The 23,916-nt window shown below is 42.3% G+C and overlaps 1 protein-coding gene across 2 annotated transcripts in view; it reads left to right on the plus strand.

The window, feature by feature from the left end:
- Positions 1 to 747: 747 nt before the first annotated feature.
- The window catches only part of ror1 (receptor tyrosine kinase-like orphan receptor 1), a 125,885-nt gene continuing 102,716 nt past the window's right edge, over positions 748 to 23,916 (plus strand). For both annotated transcript variants that reach the window (XM_061684639.1, XM_061684640.1), the window contains exon 1: positions 748 to 1,170. In XM_061684639.1, the coding sequence (XP_061540623.1) occupies positions 1,074 to 1,170 (97 nt within the window). In that variant the 5' untranslated portion in view covers positions 748 to 1,073. The remainder of the gene's footprint in view (positions 1,171 to 23,916) is intronic.

Here is a 23,916-nt window from a genome sequence, read left to right on the forward strand (position 1 = left end):
TGATCCACTGTGTCTGCTCCAGAGTTTTGTGTTACAGATTTATTTAAAAAACATTTTGTGTGTTTTGTAACCAAGTTTACAAACTCCGATTTGGTTTATTTCTTATACCATTTGAATCTCTCCTCTATTTCTTTGTGTGTTGCATGCATTACACCCCAATGAACCAACTCAGGGTGTTCCAGTTCTCTGGAAGAAAACCACATTTCCCACAGTGAATTTGTGTCGTGAATGGGTCTTTCAGCATGACAACGAACCAAAACGCGCGTTCAGGACAAGGAATCGCTCAGGAAGACATTTTCATTCAATTCAATTCTTTTTTTACTTTTCCATTTTCTTTTTAAATAATAAAAAGCGTGTCTTGTTACATTAAACTTGTTTTATTATTATTATTATTATAATTATTCTTTTATTCTAAGAAAATAGACTCAACTTTTTCTCATAACCTCCTGATGCAGGCCAGGTTTAATGTTATTAGAATATGCGGCATTCAAAATGTGCAGCGGGTCGCAAATAATCCCTGGGCCGAATTCTGGACATCCTATCGGATTCTACAGGGTATAGAATTTATGTATTTATTCATAGGGATTGATTCCCATTGGTATATTGTGTATTTATTTGATCCATTACGGCCATTCCGAACACAGCCGGTTTTGTCTTTTTTGTTTCGTTTGAAGCGAGCTCCCCATCAAGCGAGTGATGAGTGTTCCTGTTGTGGCCAGCAGGTGGCGCCACGTGGTTTGGCCTCGGAGGCAAAGCATGTGCTCCGCGAGCAGTGTCTGCAGACTTGCGTGCGAGCGTCAGGTTCGTGGGCAGGATCGCGATCATTTGGACAGACAGACGGGGAAGAAGGAGAAAGTGAGCAGAGCTCCGCCGAGGAGGAACGAGACCCTCAAAGCAGCACAGACCGCTGAGCCTTATCTTGCTCGCAGACCCTCACCCAGAGGTTGTCGTGTCCACGCTCCGGAACTTGAATTTGAGTTGAGTTCGCAACTCTTTGGAGGGTCTCGAAGTACAACTTGTGCCCGGCGGATGTTGAGAGCTGATCCAGGTGTAACTAAGGCCGAGTGGAGGGAATGTATCCAAGTGGGACCGCGGCGAGCGGCTGTCTCCGGGGATGTCCGGGCTGGATGGTCGTGCTGCTCCTCGGCTTCCTGGACCTCGGCGCGACCGGTGAGTCTCCGAACGTTTTTCAAAGCCCCCCCCCCGTATGCTACATATGCTCCGGATTTTTCGCGTGGGTTCAACGACATGTCAAAAATCACCGCGCTGACTTTTGTGCGATGCTCTGCTTGTGAGTCGACTCCCGCATGTCTTTGTTTCCCTCTCCTGTCGGTTTTGTTTGGCCGCGATCATCCCGTACGTGTCATTGAAACAGTGCCCCCGTGCAAACAAAGCGACCTCCCCACTCACGTAAATGATCTTTGCTATTTAGTTGAAGGGGCCCATTGGCACTGAGCAACATCCACACGGGCGACGACTTGACTCCTCGGGCCCACGATGGGAGCCTCGTAGCCGGCCAGCTGGAGAGCTATTGTGTGCCTCCTAACCTCCAGCCCTCAGTCATTTATAGATACGCAGGAGGCCTTTTAGTTCTGTTAGTTTTCGAATTGGACTTCCACATCCACAGTTATATTAGGAAATGTGCTCCCATTTTGGATTTAATCCCCCCCACTACAAGCACATCTACGTAAGATGCAATCGCTGTATACTACATCGACAATTATTCACATACAATTAGAGATGCAACAACTAATTACTCGACAACTAATCGATTATCAAATTAGTCATCAACTATTTGGGTAATCGACTGATCGTTTAGAGACATTGTCCAAATCCTCAGATTTCAGCCTCTTGATAGTAAATAGTCTCCGATTTTTGTAGTCCTCCATGAAAGCAGACAGCTTATCTTTGTTTCATCACAATCACACATTTGCCCACATTCGCTTTTACTTTGGAGAAGAATGATCAACGTTTTTGCCCATTTTACGATGTTACGGATTAAACCAGTAACTGAATCATAATCAAATCATGTGTGTGCATTTTCTGCACTGTCACTTTGAAATAATGTCCTGTTTTCGAATAAAGGACTGATAATAGAAAAAAAAGTTACAAAAAAATCGGATTCATCAATTAATCTAAAAAAAAATAATCGACAGATTAATGGATAATTAAGATAATCATTAGTTGCAGCCCTACATACCTATACAACTTCCCCCCCAGTATTCTAGAGATCAAGGTTCAACCCCCCCAAAAAACATCTTTTTAAATAATTTTTTTTTTTTGGCAGATCGAGATGTTTTCTCTGACGGTCACGCTTTAATTAGCATGTTCCTAGAGAAAAGAGCAGCATGACGCTGCAGCAGTCACGTGAGGAGATGATTACAGTCAGTCGTACTGTATGTTTGAACTGTGGAGGAGACTCGGGACACATGACAACGAAGAAACTGAAAGACATAGTTGTCTTTTACTTGCTGCTGTCAGGTCTCCAAGTAAAAGTTCCCTTGTATGTTACATGGCCCGCTGTAGTCTGATCAATATTTGTAAACTCATTCTCTCACATTCAAATAGTCTAATATGGGGACTGAGCATTAAAACAAAGTACAACTCAACTGCCAGCTAATCAGATATCAAATGATGCTTTGCAGAGGGCAAACAAACATACAGTACTTCAGACTGGCACCAAATTGCACACCATCGACACGCACACGCCACATACATATGCCCCAATGTTTTTAAAATTAAGATGAATACAGTAGTTTCTTAAACTTGAAGACAAATGTTTCGTGAAATAAAAAGTGGGACATTTTAATGATTATTGTTTCACCCCACAACAAAATTGGTGGGAATAAAAAAATTAGTTAACAACAAACGTCAATGAATAAATAACTTCTTTGATGAAGGAATAGAAATTAGAGTTATTTATCACCGGTTATTTAAGCTAATGTGGAAAATGGATTAAGCAGTTTTGTCTCACTTTCAGTGCATGTTGAGTTGCGGTCAAAACAAGATATTAGATGCTGATTTTGGGAAACACATCAGTACATTAATGAATGTATGTTTTTTATTTTTATTAAAACATTTTTTATAAGTTGTCGTCTGATGAGGTCTTCAATCAGAAACTGCATCCAGTTAGATAGTCCAGCTGGCATAACATTATTAACTGAATATTTTCATCCTGTTTGCAAAAATACATGCTCCTCACGAAATATTGGAATCAGAAACAGAGTTGCTTCTTTCTCAGGGTTTGAAACGGATGTTGATTCAAGGTTTTATACACGTGTCCATCTAACTTTTAACATTTAAAAAGGATTTAGTATTGTAGCTTGTAATGGTGAAATCAGATTTGCCAAAAGGTCTACAAATATTTGCTAGAAATGTGTCCTCTGTCTGGCGTTGTTTCAAAATGCCCACTCTCCTTCCATCAATCAAGCTGTAGCCTTAGGCTGCAAAGTAATAATCTGTGACAAGCCTATAAAAATAAATTGACGACAATGTTTTCCGACTACATAAATTGTGTGTGTGTTCCTGACGTGGGGCATTCATCTGAGAAGGTAAAAAGATCCTCTGCAGAGTACAGGCCCCCATGTGAAATCTGTTCAGAATTGCATTTAGCTATTTAATAACACTCAGGGAGCCTATCGATCATGTTGGGCCCAGCTGTCACGCTGCAGTCTGCAATGGAGCGCCATGTTGACACTAAAGGTACTTCACATGGTAGCGAGAGGGGCGGGGGGGAAGTGGGAGGGCGGCACTAATGTATCAGAGCTTGTCCTGCTCTCTGTGCTGCTCTGTGTCATCTGACGATTTGACAGACACGATGGAAGCCATTTACAAGCACGTTAAAAAGAGGTGTCGCAGCGGTCGGTGGCGGTGTCCTCCTCCTTCGACTGATCAGCTGCTGAAATCCTTTGTTGTATTATCGTATACTGTATGCCGATCCATTAGCCGCAAGCCTGCCCCCATCAATCATTTTGACAATGCTGCTGTTGTCTCGTTTAACCTCCAGGCCTTGGCCCGTTTTACTACCCTTTCATCTTGTCGGTGGCCATTTTTGGCGACGTACAAACATAGTGTATAATTTAAAAGATTTGTTGTTGTTTTGTTTTTGCTTTGTTTACTGCATAAAGTTGTGAAGCAACATCAGTGTTTGTCATGAGCATGAAATAGCCATGGAGTTTTGAGAAACCCTTGAAATTTCAGTTTGTTTGCAAAACAACCTTCCATCCATTTTCTATCGCGCTTAATCTGTGTGGGGTTGCAGATGTGCTCGAGCCTCTCCCACATGACTCTGGGCGAGAGGCTGGGTACTCCTTGAATTGGCCGCCAGCCCGGTGATGGAAACTTCTCCGATCTTCTCTTTTGGGAAACTGAAAGTCTGATGATAACTCCACTCTTACGTTGTCAGAGAGAGATGGCCAGCCGGCGGGGTCGAGAGGGGTTGCCGCTGAAATTCCTCGCGGTTCAATAGGGCTGACAGACAGGGGGTCTTCAGGCTGTGGAGGCAGGATCAATGACGTCATCGATCGGATCGGCAAATTATGACATTAAAGCCGATCGGCGTAAAATGCTAATTATCGGCCGATACCGATCAGCTTGATAAAATCGGTGTAAAGTGGTCATGGTAGAGCCAAAAGGTACACCTTAATGTAAACCGTATACGATTATATATATATATACAGTATGTTGAAAGAGCTGAAGTTGGAAATGATAAATTCATACAAAAATCACCACTATTGACAAATTGAATTCCGTTTGTATTATCACAGCTAAAATGGTTCAGGTAAAGGAAGCGAGGTGGACACAAATGGCCAGCATAGAGCTGAGAGGATTAAAAGAGTCCATAAGAAACCCAGTTCAACAAAACATTTTCTTATTACAGGGTTCTTGTTGTCACATACAAATACTGTACATGCAAAGCTTTACGCAGACATGGAAAAGTGTGACAAACCTAAACTGAGGTGAACTTTATGGACAGTGTATGTGAATGTTATGGCAAAGTAGGTAATAACAATCCATCTTGCACTCTTTTTCTGCCACTTCCCATTTAGTATCAGGAGCTCGTCGTGTCTGCTAAACGTCAATGTTGCTCCCTGCTAAATAGGACGCGCTTTTTAGAGGATATTATGCTCATGTTTGCTTGAACTCTCTTAAAAAGTATGCAGAACATTTCTTTCTGAATGTATCACATAGCCTGTGTTTAGTGTTTCTATCTCCCCCGTGTGATGTGGAATTCACTTATTATGGAGTTTCTTATGATGTGTGATCCTAGTAAAGATTAGACAACTTTGCCACTAAATTATTGGCTGGAATCTCCTGACAATATGCTAGGTTGTTGGAGGAAACTTGTCGGAGACAGATTTAGGGTTTTCTTTTTTATTGATCGATGCTACGCCAAGCCAGTGCTTTATGTGAACACTCCGAAATTGACTTCGGCTAATATTGGCAGGAAACCGCTCGGTCTCCCTTAAATTGGATTGTGTGGAGCAAGTTTATTTTTCTAGCGGTCACCATGCTTTGGCGAAGCAGGCGTTCTATCACGGGATAAACACACTTCCCTCTGATCCTTACTCGAGACGTTTGATAAAGTTTCTACCACTATAAACTGTAGCCAAGCATGAAAACCCTTTCCTGCAAATTACTGTCTACTTTGGAGGTCAGTCTATTTGAGGGGGGGGGGGGGGCCTTCATGGCACAAGCAAAAGCTACACGCTTAAAGTCACAATGTGTAGTTATTGGACCTTTAAATAACAGCTTCAAAATCCTTTTTGAATTTTAGCCACCTAATTAAGATTCATATGGCCATGTTAGCCCTTTTTTTTGTCAATCATCAACTCAAAACATTCTGCTAATTCTCCACGGTTGTCATCGCTTGCTTTAAGTACCGCTCTTGTTGTTGCCATCCCATGAGGCTCTTTGCTTTTTCTGTTCAAGGAGAGCTTGAGGTCATGTTCACGTACTTTTAATGCCGCTAGCAAGCGGGCATCATAATGTAATGTGGCTTGCAAGATTACATCAAAATTGCAGGGGTGCTGCTGCCATAAATTGCCCATATTTTCTTCAATTTGGTTGTTCCACTCGTCCCTCTTTCTCTCCGCAATAGTACGCCATGCCCAGAGGAGGCGAGGCGCCGTTGTGAGACGCTATCCTATTGGTTGACGTCAAGGTGCTATGTCGCAGGCTTCTCGGTGATTTGTCACACTGCACGGAAGATATCCCCCAAAAATGCTACACTTTTCGTTCCGGCATCATAGGGTTTCGTTGATCGTGGATTATTTCACACTACAGTGCGTTTTCGTCGCTCCTGACAAAATATGTCTGGTCTGATCTGCAAAACTGTTCGCGATAGCAAATCGGGCCAATAACGAGGCCTAAATCTAGTAGTCTAATCCAGGCATTATGTGTCCTGCAATTTGTACCCCACCTGTCACCCATTGTCTGTCAATGTCAACGCTCGCCAGCTTTTACTGCTTGAAAAATCAGTGCAAAGAAGACATAGTGATACTTCTTGCCTTCTACGTATTTCTATTCAACACTTTTGACACTTTTCTTTTGTCTTCTGCAATAAAAAAACACCTCGTGCATGCCACATAATGTTCTTTAAATGTATTTTATTGGTGTAATACCATGCGTTCTTTGCTGCCAATAAGGCCAGGCTGTTTACACAAAGTGTCCTGATGACAAAGTGACACTTTGAGTCTAATGGAATAGGCCACACACATTGCATATCAATTACCAGTCTGTGCTTGGTATAGTTTAACATGGAGGTCTGCAGGGGATAGTACTGCCTTAAAGAGCTCCTTGAGGCCGTGCTTCATTACCGTTTTATCAAATTACACCTTTGTTAACTTTGTATCAGCTTAATGGGCGTAGATCCGGCTACAGTTCATTTAATAGGGGCTGGGATAAAACCTGACTTTTTAAATCCCGATACCTGTCAGAGTAAATCTTTAAAACCCTGTTTGTATTGCATTAAGGAAACTCAAACTGAAAACTGGGAGGCTGTCTTTGCTCAACCGAGTTGGAACAACACCACAGTCCAGTTTTTATAGGCATCTTTGACAAAAATATTTCCATTAAAATGGTTATCACTCCTTGGCAGAATTCCATCGTAAATCTTTGTCTTTGGAAGTATGTTTTCAACTCTGCTGCTGACCCACTTGGATTTGGCCATGTGCCGAGATCTCATTGGTTGGGTATGAAGCCCCAATCTGACCCCATACCTGTTGGTCCTTCTCCATATCCAATATTTAGTCATCTTACATTTTAATTTTCATATATATATTTCCTATAGAGCAGTGGGTTCCCAACTATGGCCTGGGGGCTGTTTGCAGTCCGCTGTCTGTTTTTTAAAAAATGTTTATGCCCCTCGGTATATGCTAAAATCAAAATTTGCAATGGCCCATGTCGTTTGCGTGCGTTATACTACATACCTTCTACAATAGGTGCCAAGGCAGGAGAAGAGGAGTTCATTCTCATCTCTTACGTTCTGGTTTTTCACCCACCGTATTTTCACGACCATAAGCCGCACTTAAAAGTTGTACATTTTCTCCAAAATGGAGGGGCGCCTTATGCGGCGCGCCTTATGTGTGCACAGAGTTCCAAAATCTATAAATGTTGTGTGATGAGCGCTCCGCCTGACCGACTGGGAGCATTTCCTGCCGACACGCTGCTTATACAGAGGAAAAGCGGACGTGGCTGAGGACAGCATGCAGACGCAAAGGGGGAAGGGTGCGCGTGAAGGAGGACGCTAAAGGCACGCCCCCAGTAGGTATATAGCGCCGGTCAAGCCAGCCGCCACTCGTAAAGTAGCAATCAAGCCAGCCGCCCCTAATTTTGTACATACTAGGCATTACAGTAAGAAGTCGCCAACACACGGCGAAAGCCACCTTCAAAATAAAACGAAGACACGTTTACGAAGCACAGTTTAAACCGCAAGGTATCAGTTACGCGGAGGAAAATGGGAATCGAGCAGCCGCGAGAAAATTCAAGCTCAACGAATCCATGGTTCGCAAGTGGAGGAAGCAGAAAAACGAGCTTCGCCAAGTCAAGAAGACGAAGCTGCGTTTCCACGGAAACAAGGCGAGTTGCCCGAGTTGGAAGACCAACTCGAGCAATGGATTAACGAACTCCAACTGCTGGCCGAGTTACGCCTCAATTTGTCTGCTTGCACTGTTGTTCGAGCACTCGTATAAGCCGGCATCATTTGTGAGGAGGCGCACGGCAACGAGACTGACTTAAACCTGCCGTGTTTGATTGAGAACTTGCCCAGCTGTTCATTTCGGATACAGAACATGAGGACTTTGATGGATTTGTAGATGAGGATTGATCAAAAAATAACGTGAGTACATTGTTAAATACTTCAATAAAGTACAACCTGTTTTAGTGTGAAAAAAATAATTATAATAATAAATTAAAATAAATGAATAAAAATCTAGTGCTGGGGTAGCCAGTACCCCAGTTCTCTGAAGTATCTGATTTAGCAAAACTCTATTTTATGATCATAAAGCTAACCGGCGTTTTGCGGATTATGCCATGCTCAACACCCAAAATTTTGGCACGCTCTCAAATGTTCCCTCTGTTTTACAAGACCGCTTCACAGAATCCCTGCTGGCGTCCAAAATCCAGTTAATGGTTGTACCATTCATCAGCTTTTTTCAATATTTTTAAAGAATCTGTCACCTAACTATACAGAATGTGCCTTTAATTATAGAGAGACACAAGTTCAAGGAAAGAACAGTACATTGTATCGACACTCTGTCCAGATTAGTTAACTATGGTTTGTCAACTCTTTGAGGGAGTCTTGTGTTAAATGGCTGTGGAGTTTTGTGGTGATATCTGTTGGGTTATGGAAGGAGGTGAAATAACCAAAAGAAGGGAATCTCTGTTGCACATTATAGTTGTTTTCTTGTCCCTTTGGCTTTGTCCAGTTCAGTCACACATGTAGAACTTTGTATTTAACCTGGGGGAAGAATTTTGTCATCTAAAATACCCTGAACCACCACTTTTTACATAAATCCCTTGAAATTCTGACTATCACTCCCTGCTGAATTGCTCCCTCGTTCAGAAGAAAAATCATCAGGAGTGCTGAGGGGAAAATGTAGTCAAATCACTCTCTCTGTTTTTATATGCAGTGTATCCACTCTGAACGGTTATTCAACGTCCCAATAGATGTTTGATCAAGGTTGACGCTGACTTGGAACCAACCTAAGTTTAGGTTTACTTACTGATGTGGGTGTCCCACATGCCAACAGTCCTCCTACACCGCACTCTTGTTTTCTTGCCTCTCTATACATCTGCCTCGGTCTGTCTTAGGACACCCCCCCCCCCAAAAAAAAATGCGCTCTCAAAGGCATTGGTTTCAACATGTCAGGAAATGAAAATCCTTTGCCCTGCAACTCACAGCAGGAGAAGGGGACCGTGTGAGGGAAAGAAGAAGAGGTCCAACCAGCAAGAAAAAAATGTATACAGTTTTGTTGAAGGGCTGGAGCGATTGATGTGGCCAAAGACTTCAACAGGCCTGGCTCAGCCCCAAAAAATCTGAGAAAAATATTACTGTCCTGTACTGTATTTTTTACAAAGGCACTTGACAAACAGTAGGCTGAAATTAACTCTCAGCCAGTGATATCAATCAAAATAATAACATCAGACTCTCTGAAAAATAGTAAAGTAGAAAGAAAAGCCACAGAGCAATGTCTCTGTAATTGAGTCATTCAATGCACAGAGAGAATCTTCAACCTTGATTCTGTATATTTTACACACTTGGGGTGACATTTGCCATGGTGTAAAAGAAGCTTTCTTGGTTATGTACTGTTGGTCCATCTATCTTTGCAAACTCTTGACCTTTACACATTTATCAAACAGCAATGATGTTCTTCTCAGAGAGGCGTGTATAAGAGGCTTAGGCCCGCGTGATCCCACAGGTTGTTTGCTTAACCCCTGCATGGTTGCCTTTGTGGTGCTAAGCTTTGCCCACAAGAGCTCATTACCTCACAGTGAAACATGGATTTAGGTCCACTTGAGGATGAAGAAATTGTACAGGCTGTCAGAGTATGCGAACGCATGGTATATTTACACTTTAACTCTTCCTGATGGCTTCTTCCTTGACTTTGCAAAAAAAGGATCCCTATTTTGTATGGCAGTGAACTAAGGTGCACACTGGTTCACCTTTTTTTTTTTTAGTACATCACCACCTGTTGCACCCTCCACCAGCCTCTGTTGGTACCACGGCCTGTGTTTGTCCATTCAGTTGCATAATTTAAGCCCAATTGAATTTCAGACAGCAACCAATCTTCCCCTCAATTTATGATGGTCTTAGGCAGGCATCTACAGTAGATACTCGGCTTCAACTATTACAACCATAATCAGTATTGCTACCAATTTTGCAAAATGCATGTGGACCAAATATTGAATGATCATAGTGCAGTTCATATTCCCAAGCCCAGTTTGATTTTGGTGGTTAAAAAAAAAAAAGAGTTATCCCACAAGTTTGCCAGTTTCTCCACTCGCTGCCATTCTTTAATTTTAATTTTTTTAAATTTTATTTTTAATAACAATAATAACAAACAAAAAGTACAGCCCCTCCTTGAGCTGTCACCTTATCGTGGTGGAGGGGTTTGTGTGTCCCAGTGATCCTCGGAGCTAAGTTGTCTGGGGCTTTATGCCCCTGGCAGGGTCACCCATGGCAAACAGGTCCTACGTGAGGGACCAGACGAAGCACAGCTGACCTTGACTCGGGACGTTGTGAGTCGGTGGGGAGAATACTTCGAAGACCTCCTCAACTCCAACGATACACCTTCCCATGAGGAAGCAGAGTCTGGGGTCTCTGAGGTGGGCTCTCCTATCTCTGGGGTTGAGGTAACCAAGTTGGTTAAAAAGCTCCTTGGTGGCAAGGCCCCAGGGGTGGATGAGATTCGCCCGGAGTTCCTAAAGGCTCTGGATGTTGTGGGGCTGTGCTGGTTGACACGCCTCTGCAACATCGCGTGGACATCGGGGACAGTGCCTCTGCATTGGCAGACTGGGGTGGTGGTCCCCCTTTTTAAGAAGGGGAACTGGAGGGTGTGTTCCAACTACAGGGGGATCACACTCCTCAGCCTCCCTGGAAAGGTCTATTGATCGGTGCTGGAGAGGAAGGTCCGTCGGGAAGTCGAATCTCAGATTCAGGAGAAGCAGTGTGCCTGTCGTCCTGGCCGTGGAACAGTGGACCAGCTCTACACCCTTGGGAGGGTCCTCGAGGGTGCATGGGAGTTCGCCCACGTGTCTACACGTGTTTTGTGGACTTGGAGAAGGTGTTCGACAGTGTCCCTCGGGGAGTCCTGTGTACCAAACCCCCTGATACGGGCTGTTCGGTCCCTGTACGACCGGAGTCAGAGTTTGGTCCGCATATCCGGCAGTAAGTCGGACTCGTTTCCGGTGAAGGTTGGACTCTGCCAAGGCTGCCCTTTGTCACCGATCCAGTTCATAACTTTTATGGACAGAATTTCTAGGCGCAGCCGAGGCGTAGAGGGGGTCCGCTTTGGTGGCCTCAGAATTGCATCTCTGCTTCTTGCAGATGATGTGGTTTTGTTGGCTTCATCACGCCATGATCTCCAACTCTCACTGGAGCGGTTCGCAGCAGAGTGTGAAGCGGCTGGGATGAGAATCAGCACCTCCAAATGGAGCCAGATGAGGTGGCTGGGGCATCTGATTGGGATGCCTCTCGGACGGCTCCCTGGTGAGGTGTTCCGGGCACGTCCCACTGGGAGGAGACCCCGGGGACGACCCAGGACACGCTGGAGAGACTACGTCTCTCGGCTGGCCTGGAAACGCCTTGGGATCCCCTCAGAAGAGCTGGATGAAGCGGCTCTGGACAGGGAAGTCTGGGCGTCCCTGCTAAAGCTACTGCCCCCGCGGCCCGACCTCGGGTAAGCGGTAGAAAATTGATGGACGGATAAAAAGTACATGGAAGATAATGTCAAGCATGTTTCATCATTAGCCAGTGGTTTGCCAGGAAAATGCTGCCTCAATGTAATGGGAACAACAGCAGAAAGCAAAATATTTGTTGTAGAATAACTTCTGTGATTCCTTGTCAATATTGTGGACTTGAAATATTAATCTTATTGCACTGGAAATAATTTCGTCTGTTCAGTATAGCTAACAATCTTGAGTGGTCGTACTTACTCCATACATGTGGATCCTTCTATTATGTCATGAGTGTATCCAAGACTGTCCTATGCTCACTAATAATAAAGCGAGAATAAAAACAAGAAATCGGAAGTCGAGGCCCAGACATTAGCCCTAACAAGTCTCACTCCTCGTTACGTAGTGGATGCCAGCCAGCATGTTTCCTTTAATCTGGGCTTGCACATTAAAGCAGATCAAGTGTGATTGGTGGTATGTCTTGCAAATGTGCACTCGTCGAGTCCCAGTGTAGGTGGTCTTGGAAAGCCACCAACATCATTCTGCTGTTCTGTAATGTGAAAGTAATTAGCAGCCAGCAGTTTTACACACAGCCGATATGTGTGGAATGACAAGGCGCTATGTAGGTCAGCACGGAGTTTTAGGTACATGGTGGGGTGTCATTGCTTTTGCTCAAGCATGTAGGTTTCTTGCATAATGTCCACTGGCAGCTACATATGTATCACTTTAATTAGGAAGGAACCACAACCCAAAGGTATAAGTTACAAATTCTTGCTCGGGGTTAAACTTGAATGGTAAATGAAAATGGGTTTAGATTAAGTTTAAATCCAGATTTATTCGGTTCCCTGGGGGCCTCTTTGATGTCTTCACCCTCCGTCTCCTTCATCTCCTAGAGATCTGCCTCGGACTTATGCTGGAATGTAGTAAATTGGTGCCACGCACATATGAACATTAGGTTAAAGCAGAGGAGGGTACTCAGGAGCTACATTTACTCCGTTACATTCTTTTAAGAAGCTTTTTGGATGAATTTTACTTGTCAGAATAGTTTTAATACAACATACGCTTTACTTTTGCTAGAGTATTATGTTAAGAAGTTACATTGAGATTCATTCCTCTCACTACTTGTATTTTTATCTTCAGGTATTTACTATTGCTTGCGCCATCTAGTTCGGTTTGTCAGAGAGACTGTCAAATGACTGTTTCACCAATCCCACGCAACTACTACCGATGTTTGACTCCATTGGACGAATCAAATAGAGCCAGGCAGTCAAATGGCTACACATAGTCTCTGTGCAGTCCCTCACAGAAGTCAAATTGTCAAAGTGACTTATTACGTAAAACATGGTAGAAATCGGTTTACCTTACGGATGTGCTCCAGCACACGTTTTACAATGAATAAATCAGAAGTTACTCACTGGTTACCCAATACTTGAGTATTTTTTTTCACTGAATACTTACTCTTAATTCATTATTTAAAGGACTACTATTTACTTTTACTGGAGTCTTATTATCCTGATGTAACAGCACTCTTACTTGATTGCAATATTTGGCTACTCTAGCCACCTCTGGGTTAGTTTAGGTTCATTTGTAATGTGTGTGTGTGTGTGTGTGTCTGTTCACAGTGTGCAAGTAAGGTGCGTGGTCTCTGTCACATCTGGCAGCCTGTGGTTTCTTTCATGACCTGCTAAATGAGGGGGAAAATACTCCTAGGTTCCCTCAGGAAAACTCACCTGGTGCAGGCTTGCTGCAGTTCCTGAGCTCAAGCTCTAATTTTTCAACTCATTTCCATTGTTCTTCCCAAAATATGTGCACACATCCTGAATTAGCCTCTTATAAGAAGTCAGTGACCTCAACCTCATAAATCAAGATTAGAACTTGGCTTCTTTCTTCTTTATGACATTTTTAAAAGTATTGCACAATATCTGACTTCTTTCTTTACTGTATCATAGTAGTAAACATAACAATTAGTGATGGGTTTAATAATTGATTAAGTGATCCTTAGGAATTAGATTGATTGTTTGAAATGGATTGTTTCTTGGTTATCCTTGTCTTTAAGCAATTGAGGCAAGATTCTTGACATTACTTAGCTGCAATTGACAGAGGCTGTGGTGATTCATCCTTATCATATTTGCTGACTAAACAACAACATGCAAACAACTGTGAGAGGCTTAGCTACATCCAAGTAGACCTCCGCTGTGGCACAACTGCTACAGGCAGCATTGTTGAGCTTAATGAAACATTGGTATGAGAACAAAAACTGAAAACATTCACAGAGAAATTCTACCTTTCCATGAAATATTTTTAGTCAAACGAGGAATGAAGATACCTTTAGGCACATATGGGGCAGTTAGTTGCCTTAAGTTAGGTACTTAAGTGCACCATAGCTGTGAGTTCAGGTTGAGAGGATTGAATCAACAGTTTTTGTCCAAAGCCGTGTTCTTAAGCAGAGCTGCTCAAAGAGTGTATGATCTGGACACCTACACATACTCCACAGAAATATATTTAAGAGAGTACGATATTTTGAGCAACATCTCTGAAGAAGAGCACTAAGAAGACAGCGTGTAGCAACATTACATAGCATCTCCAGGAGCAGCAAATGCCTCTTGGCACGGGAAAGTCATTTTCACCTTGGCCGCTGTGGGAAGAGCAGACGAAGAACAGCACCCCTCCCTCCCGCCCCTCAGGAAAACTCGCACCCGACATATTTCAGCTATCTGAAGTGAGCTGAGCTGGGAGATACCAACCTTGAGAGCTGAAAAGCAGCTTTTGTTTCAAACGACCCTCTGAGAGCTCGGGCTGCCTGCTGTATCAGGAAATCATAAACTATACCCTACAGCCAGAAGTAAAAGGCTGCAAAAAGACTGAGGTATGAAAAGGGAGAAAAACACGAAACAACGTAAACTGTTTTAAATGTAAACAAGCAAAATGAGAGCCACAAAAAGTCCTGTTCAAATCCCCAACATTCATTTTTACATGACAGTCAGGGGCTTCTAAAGCATGATGATGGACAGGAAGCTGAGAAATGACAGAATAAGTTGAATCAAACGTTTTAACATTGCTTGTAGTTTGGCAGTTTGTCCCCCCCCCCCCCCCCCCGCCCCCATGCCACCAGGAAAGCCTACTCCAAACAGCTATGATATGTTATCTTACTTTCTGTTCAGCATAGCTTTTAGTGCTGATGTCCTCCATCAACAACTCACTGTAGGTAGACGTTGCTATCTATTTCTTTCGTAGCCTGTTTGTATTCTATCATGGTGAAATTACTCACCCTTCCTTCTTAAAATGTATGTTCTGCCCCTGTAGACTTTTTTTTCCCTGAAAGTTGCTGATAAGTCTTTAATTTGCTTTTCTTTGTAACCCTTCATTATGCCATTTGTGCTCAGTAGACTTCGCAGTTCGCACAAATAAAGCAAATCCTGCAACATCCCACCTGTAGTTTACACCCCCAATTTTCAGCACCCTTTCATTTGGGACCTGCCACAGGTAGTAGGGTGGAGCTAAACACACTTATGTTCATTGATTGGTCAGGACAGAATTGGCACGTTTTTATTACAGTGGGGTATAAGCATGAATGTATTTAAAAATACAGTGATTTACGTCAATTTAAAAAAATACAAATTATCCATCCACTCCATCCATTTATACTTATACTCACAAGGGTTGCGGGTGAGCTGGAGCCTATCCCAGCTATCTACGGGCGGGAGGCGGGGTACACCCTGAACCGGTCGCCAGCCAATCGCAGGGCATATATAAACAAACAACCATTTGCACTCAGATTCACACCTACGGGCAATTTAGAGTCTTCAATCAACCTACCACGCATGTTTTTGGGATGTGGTAGGAAACCGGAGTACCCGGAGAAAACCCAAGCAGCCACGGGGAGAACATGCAAACTCCACACAGGCGGGGCCGGGATTTGAAGCCTGGTCCTCAGAACTGTGAAGCAGATGTGCTAACTAGTCGTCCACGATGCCGCCAAGTACAAATTATGTTTGTGTTATGTGACAAAGGCATCCTCAGCCTTAACCTTACGTCTTCTTTAGACCATTTAATGTAAATGCCAATGTACTTGCTGCAGTGAGTTTGCTTCAGGGTGGTGTGCTGTAATGAATAGGGAAATCCGTCTAACCACAGGCCCTTTGCCCACATCCTTCAAGTATCTCTAAATAAGATGGAGAACGCCTACTAACCCTTGGAGAGTTTTTCATGAGCTGACGCTGTGGCACTCCAATGTCCCTTTAGGGTGTAGAAAAAAAAAACTCTGTCTAGGATCTATAAAGTAACCAATGCAAATGAAAATTTGATGCATGGAAGTCCTGCCTTGTGCCAGAAGACCTCCAATAGGTACTCTTTCCTTAGAATTGTTGCACAGAAGCAACAAATCCTGTGGAGGACAGATCTGCTATAAATGCATTTAAAAGCCTATCCATTGTTCTTAACCTCAGCCTCACTCACTTTAAATATAAGCTCAGAGTTAAGATAATATTGTTCTGAATAAAATTATTAACGAGATGATACCATCATCCGTATAGCCAACATTCACTTAATGTATTTAACTAAATTCATTTAGGGACTTTATTGCAGTCTGTAGTACTAGGAAGTGAAATGTGACTGGTTAGCAATTAGTGAGGCACTAATTGCAGTTGATATAGACTAAATGTGTCTAGGTTTAGACCGAGCCATGACTGAATGTCTCATGTTTGGATAAATGCAGTTGGAATTCAATTTACTAGTTACCTCAGTTTGTCTTAGACGAACAAAGATTTTCAGTCAGTTTAACCATGGTTATTTAAAGAGTTGCTAGAGTCAAAAGGCCATGAAATACAACCCCAATTCCAATGAAGTTGGGACGTTGTGTTAAACAAATAAAAACAGAATACAATGATTTGCAAATCATGTTCAACCTATTTTTAATTGAATACACTACAAAGACAAGATATTTAATGTTCAAACTGATAAACTGATTTATTGTTTTTAGCAAATAATCATTAACTTAGAATTTTATGGCTGCAACACGTTCCAAAAAAGCTGGGGTGGGTGGCATAAAAAGACTGAGAAAGTTGAAGAATGGTCAGCAAACACCTGTTTGGAACATCCCACAGGTGAACAGGCTAATTGGGAACAGGTGGGTGCCATTATTGGGTATAAAAGGAGCTTCCCTGAATTGCTCAGTCATTCACAAGCAAAGATGGGGCGAGGTTCCTCAAAGTACAATTGCAAGGAATTTAAGGATTTCATCATCTACGGTCCACATTATCATCAAAAGGTTCAGATAATCTGGAGAAATCACCGCATGTAAGCGGCAAGTCCGAAAACCAACATTGAATGCCCGTGACCTTCAATCCCTCAGGCAGCACTGAATCAAAAACTGACATCAATCTGTAAAGGATATCACCACGTGGGCTCAGGAACACTTCAGAAAACCAGTGTCAGTAAATACAGTTCGGCGCTACATCCGTAAGTGCAACTTATAACTCTACTAAGGAAAGCAAAAGCCATTCATCAAAAACACGCAGAAACGCCGCCGGAAATTGTGGAGCTTGTCCTCCGGGCCAAAGAGGAAAAGAACCATCCGGACTGTTATGCACGTAAAGTTCAAAAGCCAGCATCTGTGATGGTGTGGGGCTGTGTTAGTGCCAATGGCATGGGGAACTTACTCATCTGTGAAAGCACCATTAATTCTGAAAGATACGTACAGGTTTTGGAGAAACATATGCTGCCATCCAAGCAACAGTTTTTCATGGACGCCCCTGCTTATTTCAGGAAGACAATGCCAAACGACATTCTGCATGTGTTACAACAGCCTGGCTTCGTAGTAAAAGAGTGCAGGTACTAGACTGGCCTGCCTGCAGTCCAGACCTGTCGCCCATTCAAAATGTGTGGTGTAAAATACGACAACGGAGACCCCGGACTGTTGAACAGCTGAAGCTGTACATCAAGCAAGAATGGGAAAGAATTCCACCTACAAAGCTTCAACTGTTAGTGTCCTCAGTTCCCAAAAGTTTATTGAATGTTGTTAAAAGAAAAGGTGATGTTACACAGTGGTAAACATGACCCTGTCCCAGGTTTTTTGGAATGTGTTGCAGCCATAAAACTCCAAGTTAATGATTATTTGTTAAAAACAATAATGTTTATCAGTTTGAACATTAAATATCTTGTCTTTGTTGTGTATTCAATTAAATATAGGTTGAACATAATTTGCAAATCATTGTATTCTGTTTTTATTTATGTTTAACACAACGTCCCAACTTCATTGGAATTGGGGTTGCACAAGCAGCTATTGTCATTTGAAAATAAAAGCAGTCACATTTGTTGTCATAAGTCGGTCCCAGTTACCAGCGAGTCGTATGAGTCGGTAGAGTTGGGTCAGGTGACCACATTTAACTTCATCACTGTGGTTCCAGGAGAAATGCACTATGTTCGGCTGCAATTTCAGTAGTTATTTACACAAGGAGACTGCCACTTAAATGACAAATGTTTAAAATTGGAATTCAGAGCAAGACAATTCACTGCGTTTTCTATTTTATTTTATTATTTATTTATTTGTTTATTTTTTACATTTTTTACCATGAATATAGTTCATCCTCATGCAAAAGCAATGAGTCAATTGTAAAGATTCAGCTGTGCAACTGCAGCTATACGACTAGAAGTCGCCGTCCTGGAACTGTACACAGAGTTAAGACAGCGGTTTTAGAGTCATTGAAGTCAACAGAAAGAGCAACTGACCCCCACGTACGTAACTATTACTGCCCGTTTCATTTCTAACAAGTGGGAATTCATGTCAAATGATCTGCAGACTCGGGGCTGCTCCACAGAAGCCACTCAGGGAGGGAGCATTATAGCCAACTTGTTGACAGACGCAATAAATGAATGGAGTTTGACGAAGAAAGTACCGGTATTGGCTTGTCTCACAATGCCACAAACATGCTATTTCATTTGGTATTGTGGCGCAACGATCACCAGTTAAAATCCTGGCTCCGACTGTCCGCATGTTGAAATGTCCTTGGGCAAGACAGCGAATCCTAATTTGCCTGCATTGGGCCTGCCAGAGCCTTGCATGGCAGCAGCCACCCATTAGTGTATGAATGTGTGTGTGAATGGTTGAATGTGAGGCTTTGGACAGTGTGATGGTGTAGATAAAGCGTTATACAAGTGCAGTCCATTTACCATTTACTTAAATACCCTGCAACCTCAAAAAGTAAAGAAATATTGTTTAATTATACATGCAATATCAATACAGAGCTGTCATCATGTTTTAACTTTTGTAACTCTAAATAAATAAGTTAATATTGCGCGAGGGAGCATAGATGTGAGGTTTGGTCTGGATGTCTTTTTTTAATGTCGGTTTGACAAAAAAACATGACATGGACAAGAATATCTCACTGATTTCCCTCAATAAAGCTTGGCTTATCTGCTTTCTCATGTGCATCATGGGCAGATGTCTGGTTTGTGTTAAATTTGGATAAGGAAACCGTTTGGGAAGTGTAATGGTGGTATTATTGTACACTGTTATTGCATTTCTCATGGCAAGTTATTTTTGTGGCTTTCAGGGGTAAAGAGACGAGAAAAAACAAACTTTGAACAGCATTATACATTTACTTGTGGGTCTCAATGCCAACAGGGCAGCAGGTGGGGTAATTGCTACCTTATTCATTTACAAGGCAAACAGCAGCAACGATGTGAATTGAATGTGACACATTTCAAGTCAGGACCGTTTTACGTAAAATGCATTTATATTGTGTTGGTTTTGGAGGTGTGCATCATATCGTGCTCATGCAGTTGCCTGAGTTTCAGCCTTGACTGTCTCCCCAAACTTGGGAGGCAAAGGAGCTCATGAAAGAAGCAGCTCAAGCAAAAAGTGAGGGAAAGAAGTGAAGGCAGGTGCTCCATGGCAGACCTCGATCGCCCCCTCCGCTTTTTTGTTGTCCTTCTCCCCAGGAGCATTGGTCCACTGAGAATAAGTTTAGTTAACGAACAGACCCTTTTGAGTGATTTCCCTTTTTCTCTGTGACCATCTTTTGTTCGGCTTATTCATTGGATCTGATCAAGTCTACCACATTGCACATTTTCTTTCATCCCAGCCTGCTCGCACAGTCACCCCTGTGTACTTTCTCCATTCCCACAGGACCACCTTTGTCTTATACAAATCTTATAAAACCCCTGTTGATTTAAGCGGATGGACAGCTTTCACATTTTTGCTGTCACAGTTGGCAAATTAATTCCTGTTAATTTGAACACAATGTGTCCTCTCATCGTGTTTTAGGAGTTATCCGTCCATCCTTTTTCTGTACCGCTTATCCCCACAAGGGTCGCGGGTGTGCGAAATTAAACACACGCACACACACACATGAATGAATGAATGTCCTCCAGTGAATATGATCCAGAATCACCGTCCATTCCTCCACTTTCAAACAAACGAGCCGCTTTTGAGAAGGCAACACGACCATGCAGCCAGTGGCCGTGGTGGCTTCGGTCCATTTTATCGATGTTGTCAACATTTACTTGTTGCACTGCTAAACTCCTGACAAGGTTGCTCGGCCCCCGAGTGGGAAAACGGGTGAGTGCTCAAAGCAACAACTAGCCTCTCTCTTCCCGCATTAAAAATGTAATCTTGCGAAATAATAATAACAATAGTAATATAAAAAAATAATAATAATTGTTTTAATAAATGTACCTGTAATCTGATTACATTTATTTTTTCTGTACTGGATTACAGTTACTTTTTTTTTTTTTTTTTTTTTTTTTCAATCCTGAATATATCATGCTAGCACATACATTCCATAACACTTGTCCAAGCCTGTTTCCACGTAGCCCCTGAAATGTGCTCACATACCCCTAGGGGTATGCTCAAAAACATACTTTCCTTTTTATTTTTAACAATAAAAAAAATTATGTGACCATAAATTTTCCCCACAGTTGAGCAGGATTTTTTTTTTAACCCCTCAATAATGTGTGCACATTTAAAGCGAAGTAAATATTTGTATGAACACGCATACTGTCATGCTAAAAGCCATGCCTGTATTGTCTATTGTATAGATTTTTCCCCCCAAAAAATCCTTTTTTTTTGTTATTTTGGCATTTAGCAAATTGAAATAATTTTGGTAATCCTAATTGACCTAAAACAGGAAAAGGTTAGTCTGATTTTATGTCAGACAGAAAAAAAAGCGTTAAGTTTGTTTTTATGCAGTCATGGCAAAAACATTGGCAGGTGCCAATGTTCTTGAGCATGACTGTGAGATACATAAAATATAAGCATACTGTACAAACGTATATATAAAGGGAATCATTAAACAATTGATCTCTTCTCATCTTGTGACCATTTTAACCCTTTAATTTCAAAATGTATTGTTTCTGCATTTAACTACCTGCCTCAACTTTCTAAATAATGATATCTGTTATTTCTCTGCCTGACTCCCACACACTTAGAAACATCCACTGAGTGAAGTTCTTGTCTCGTCAGTGAGAAGCAAATGAAAGTCAGTGTCCTCTCCAGAATAGACCTGCGTGGATAAGGGGACAACCCGAGAATAGTAACAACCGCATTAAATCACTGGACTGTAACACAAAGAGAATGCAGTTTCCCTGAACTGGCTCTAAGCATCCAACCAACCGGCAGTACATTCTAGTGCCAAGACTTTTAAGGCTTTTTGTAATTTTCAATCCAATAAATGTCTCACTCAAAGAGTCTGGTATGGAGTTCTCTGTTTAAATTTTAGATAGAGACACGCACACACACAACTCAAAAGCCAGACAGCAAAAACAAGGTTGGCCCTCGATTCCTGTCCAACTACCCTAAGTGGTATTCTTGATAAGTTATCACAGGAACAGAGGCACCATGCCGGTCACCATTTGACCCGATTTTGTTATTGAGGTTTTTATTCTTCCATGTGTAATTTTTTGAAATTGCACTTTTCATTTATTGGAAATTACTGCTTTGCATTCCATGTCCCATGTATGTCCTGTTGAGAGAACCAAAACCTTGATCGAAATTGGATGAGATCAGTATACACGCAGCGCGGCAGTTAAACAACTCAGAATTTTACCTAAAATTGTAAGAAACATGAGGTCCTATACTTACAAGAATATTCTTCTTGTAGAAGAATACAAGTCCGTTCAAACCCATTATTGCAAAAGACAGCCTTGGACTAAGTAAGAAGAAACGCAGGTGAATCCTTTTGAGGTCTTCCTTGACCCCACTAACTGCTCAACATGCATTAAGACATGTTCTGTGGTCTGCACACTTGATAAGAAATTGTGATGAAAAATTGGATGACTCAAGCAGATGCAAAACATGGAGTTAAGTAGCTTTTGGGTTTGTGTGAATGCAAGGTTGAGCACATCATATCTGCACTCCTGGATTATACAGTAGATTGCATACTTGATATTACATGAAGCAGGCGAATGTGCAGATGGAGATAGACGTTAAACCTGATCAAGTGAGGGAGCCATGAGGATGAAGACTTGCACCTGGGCTCATTGTGGTACGGAATTGTCAGGAGATAGTAGCAAGGGGAGGTCTTGAGGTTATATGATTGCTCCATTCCGCTTGAGGAATAATGTTTTCTTGACTTGAAGTATGTGATCCCTAGTGAGCCCAGGAATATATCCTGTTTATGCTCGGGCACAAACCCAAATATTAGGGTGTGCGGTATTCACCTGATTAAAATGACCTCCTTATATCAGCCTTGCTGATGGGTTTGGGGCAGCGGGCAGGACGTTTTATGACCTGGACGTTATATGAATAGCCGTGTCTGTGTAATTAACTTCCACATAGACATCTTTTGCTCGGACTGAACTGAATTTGTAGAGTAGAATCAGTGCTTTTCATAGATCAAGCACTGATATTTAACACAACACAAGGGAAACTGCAAGACAAGCGTGTACATGCTCAAGTGCAGTTGTCCAGGCCAGGTGAACAGATTTAGCAGTGATGGGTCAAGTCCCAAGGGGGAGTACCATCATTTGTCTGAGATACTCATCACTCAAAATGTCTCCATGTCTACTCAACCTGCTTGGTCTCATGTTACCTTGTGCTCCAGTGTCTCTCAGTATTTATCTCTCGGACTCATTAGCCTCTACCTCTTTGTAACAAAGCTATGAAAACATACATGTAGTTGAACTGAATACTTATTCGTCTGTAGGTGTGATTGATTGTCTGTCGAAATGTCACTCCTGTGATTGACAGACGATTGGTCCATGGCGTACCCCGCCTCCCACCTTAGACAACTGGAACAGACTCCGACTGCTCTGTGACCCTGAACTGGATAACTGATATAAAAGATGAATTGATGGAGGAATATACCAGTTGAAAAAATAATAAAAGCGAAACTCAATTGAATATCATCACTGCAAAATATTGTGGTCAAAAGTACATTAAAACAAGTAGTTGCAAAGGGCATTTTAAAAATGATTTGTACATAGATTCCTCACGACTCTCTTGGTGTTCCCCACCCAAAATAGCTCCCTTTATTTTGGACCACCTATCAGTTTTCTTGCCTTTGTGCAAAAATCTTAGTTTAGTTCACTCAATATAGTACATAGAAAACACTGATAGTACATAGAGGATTTTTGGATTTGACACCTCCCAGAGAGGACACTGGGCGGAGTGGGAATGTAGAGACAAAGACTACCAGTAGGGAAGGAATGTCGGCATCCTGCTGAGCTAATCCTAGCTGGAAGAAAGAGGAAAATGTGTAAAGTAAGGTGAGAGGGAGGAGACAAAAAGATGGCCATGGAACGTCCAAGGGGTTGGGCAGAAATGGTTGCTTGAGAAAATTGTTCTTCCCGTTCACTCAAACATGATTTTGCTCTATCGCTTTAGGGTGTTCTAGCTTACGCTGGTGGTCCAACTAGTCTCTTCTGTCATGGAGACCTTTGAAGTTAATGAGACAGCTGTACTATTTCAGAGGTGAAGTCCTTCAGATCAGCTTGTTCTGCATGGCCCAAGGTGCAGTTTTCTTCTCAGCCCAAAGGGGAGTGAGTAAAGCCATTTGTACACTCAAGGGAAACTGAATTGTTGAT

The sequence above is a fragment of the Phycodurus eques genome, chromosome 8 (genome assembly GCF_024500275.1).
Source record: "Phycodurus eques isolate BA_2022a chromosome 8, UOR_Pequ_1.1, whole genome shotgun sequence".
NCBI classification, from domain to species: Eukaryota; Metazoa; Chordata; class Actinopteri; order Syngnathiformes; family Syngnathidae; genus Phycodurus; species Phycodurus eques.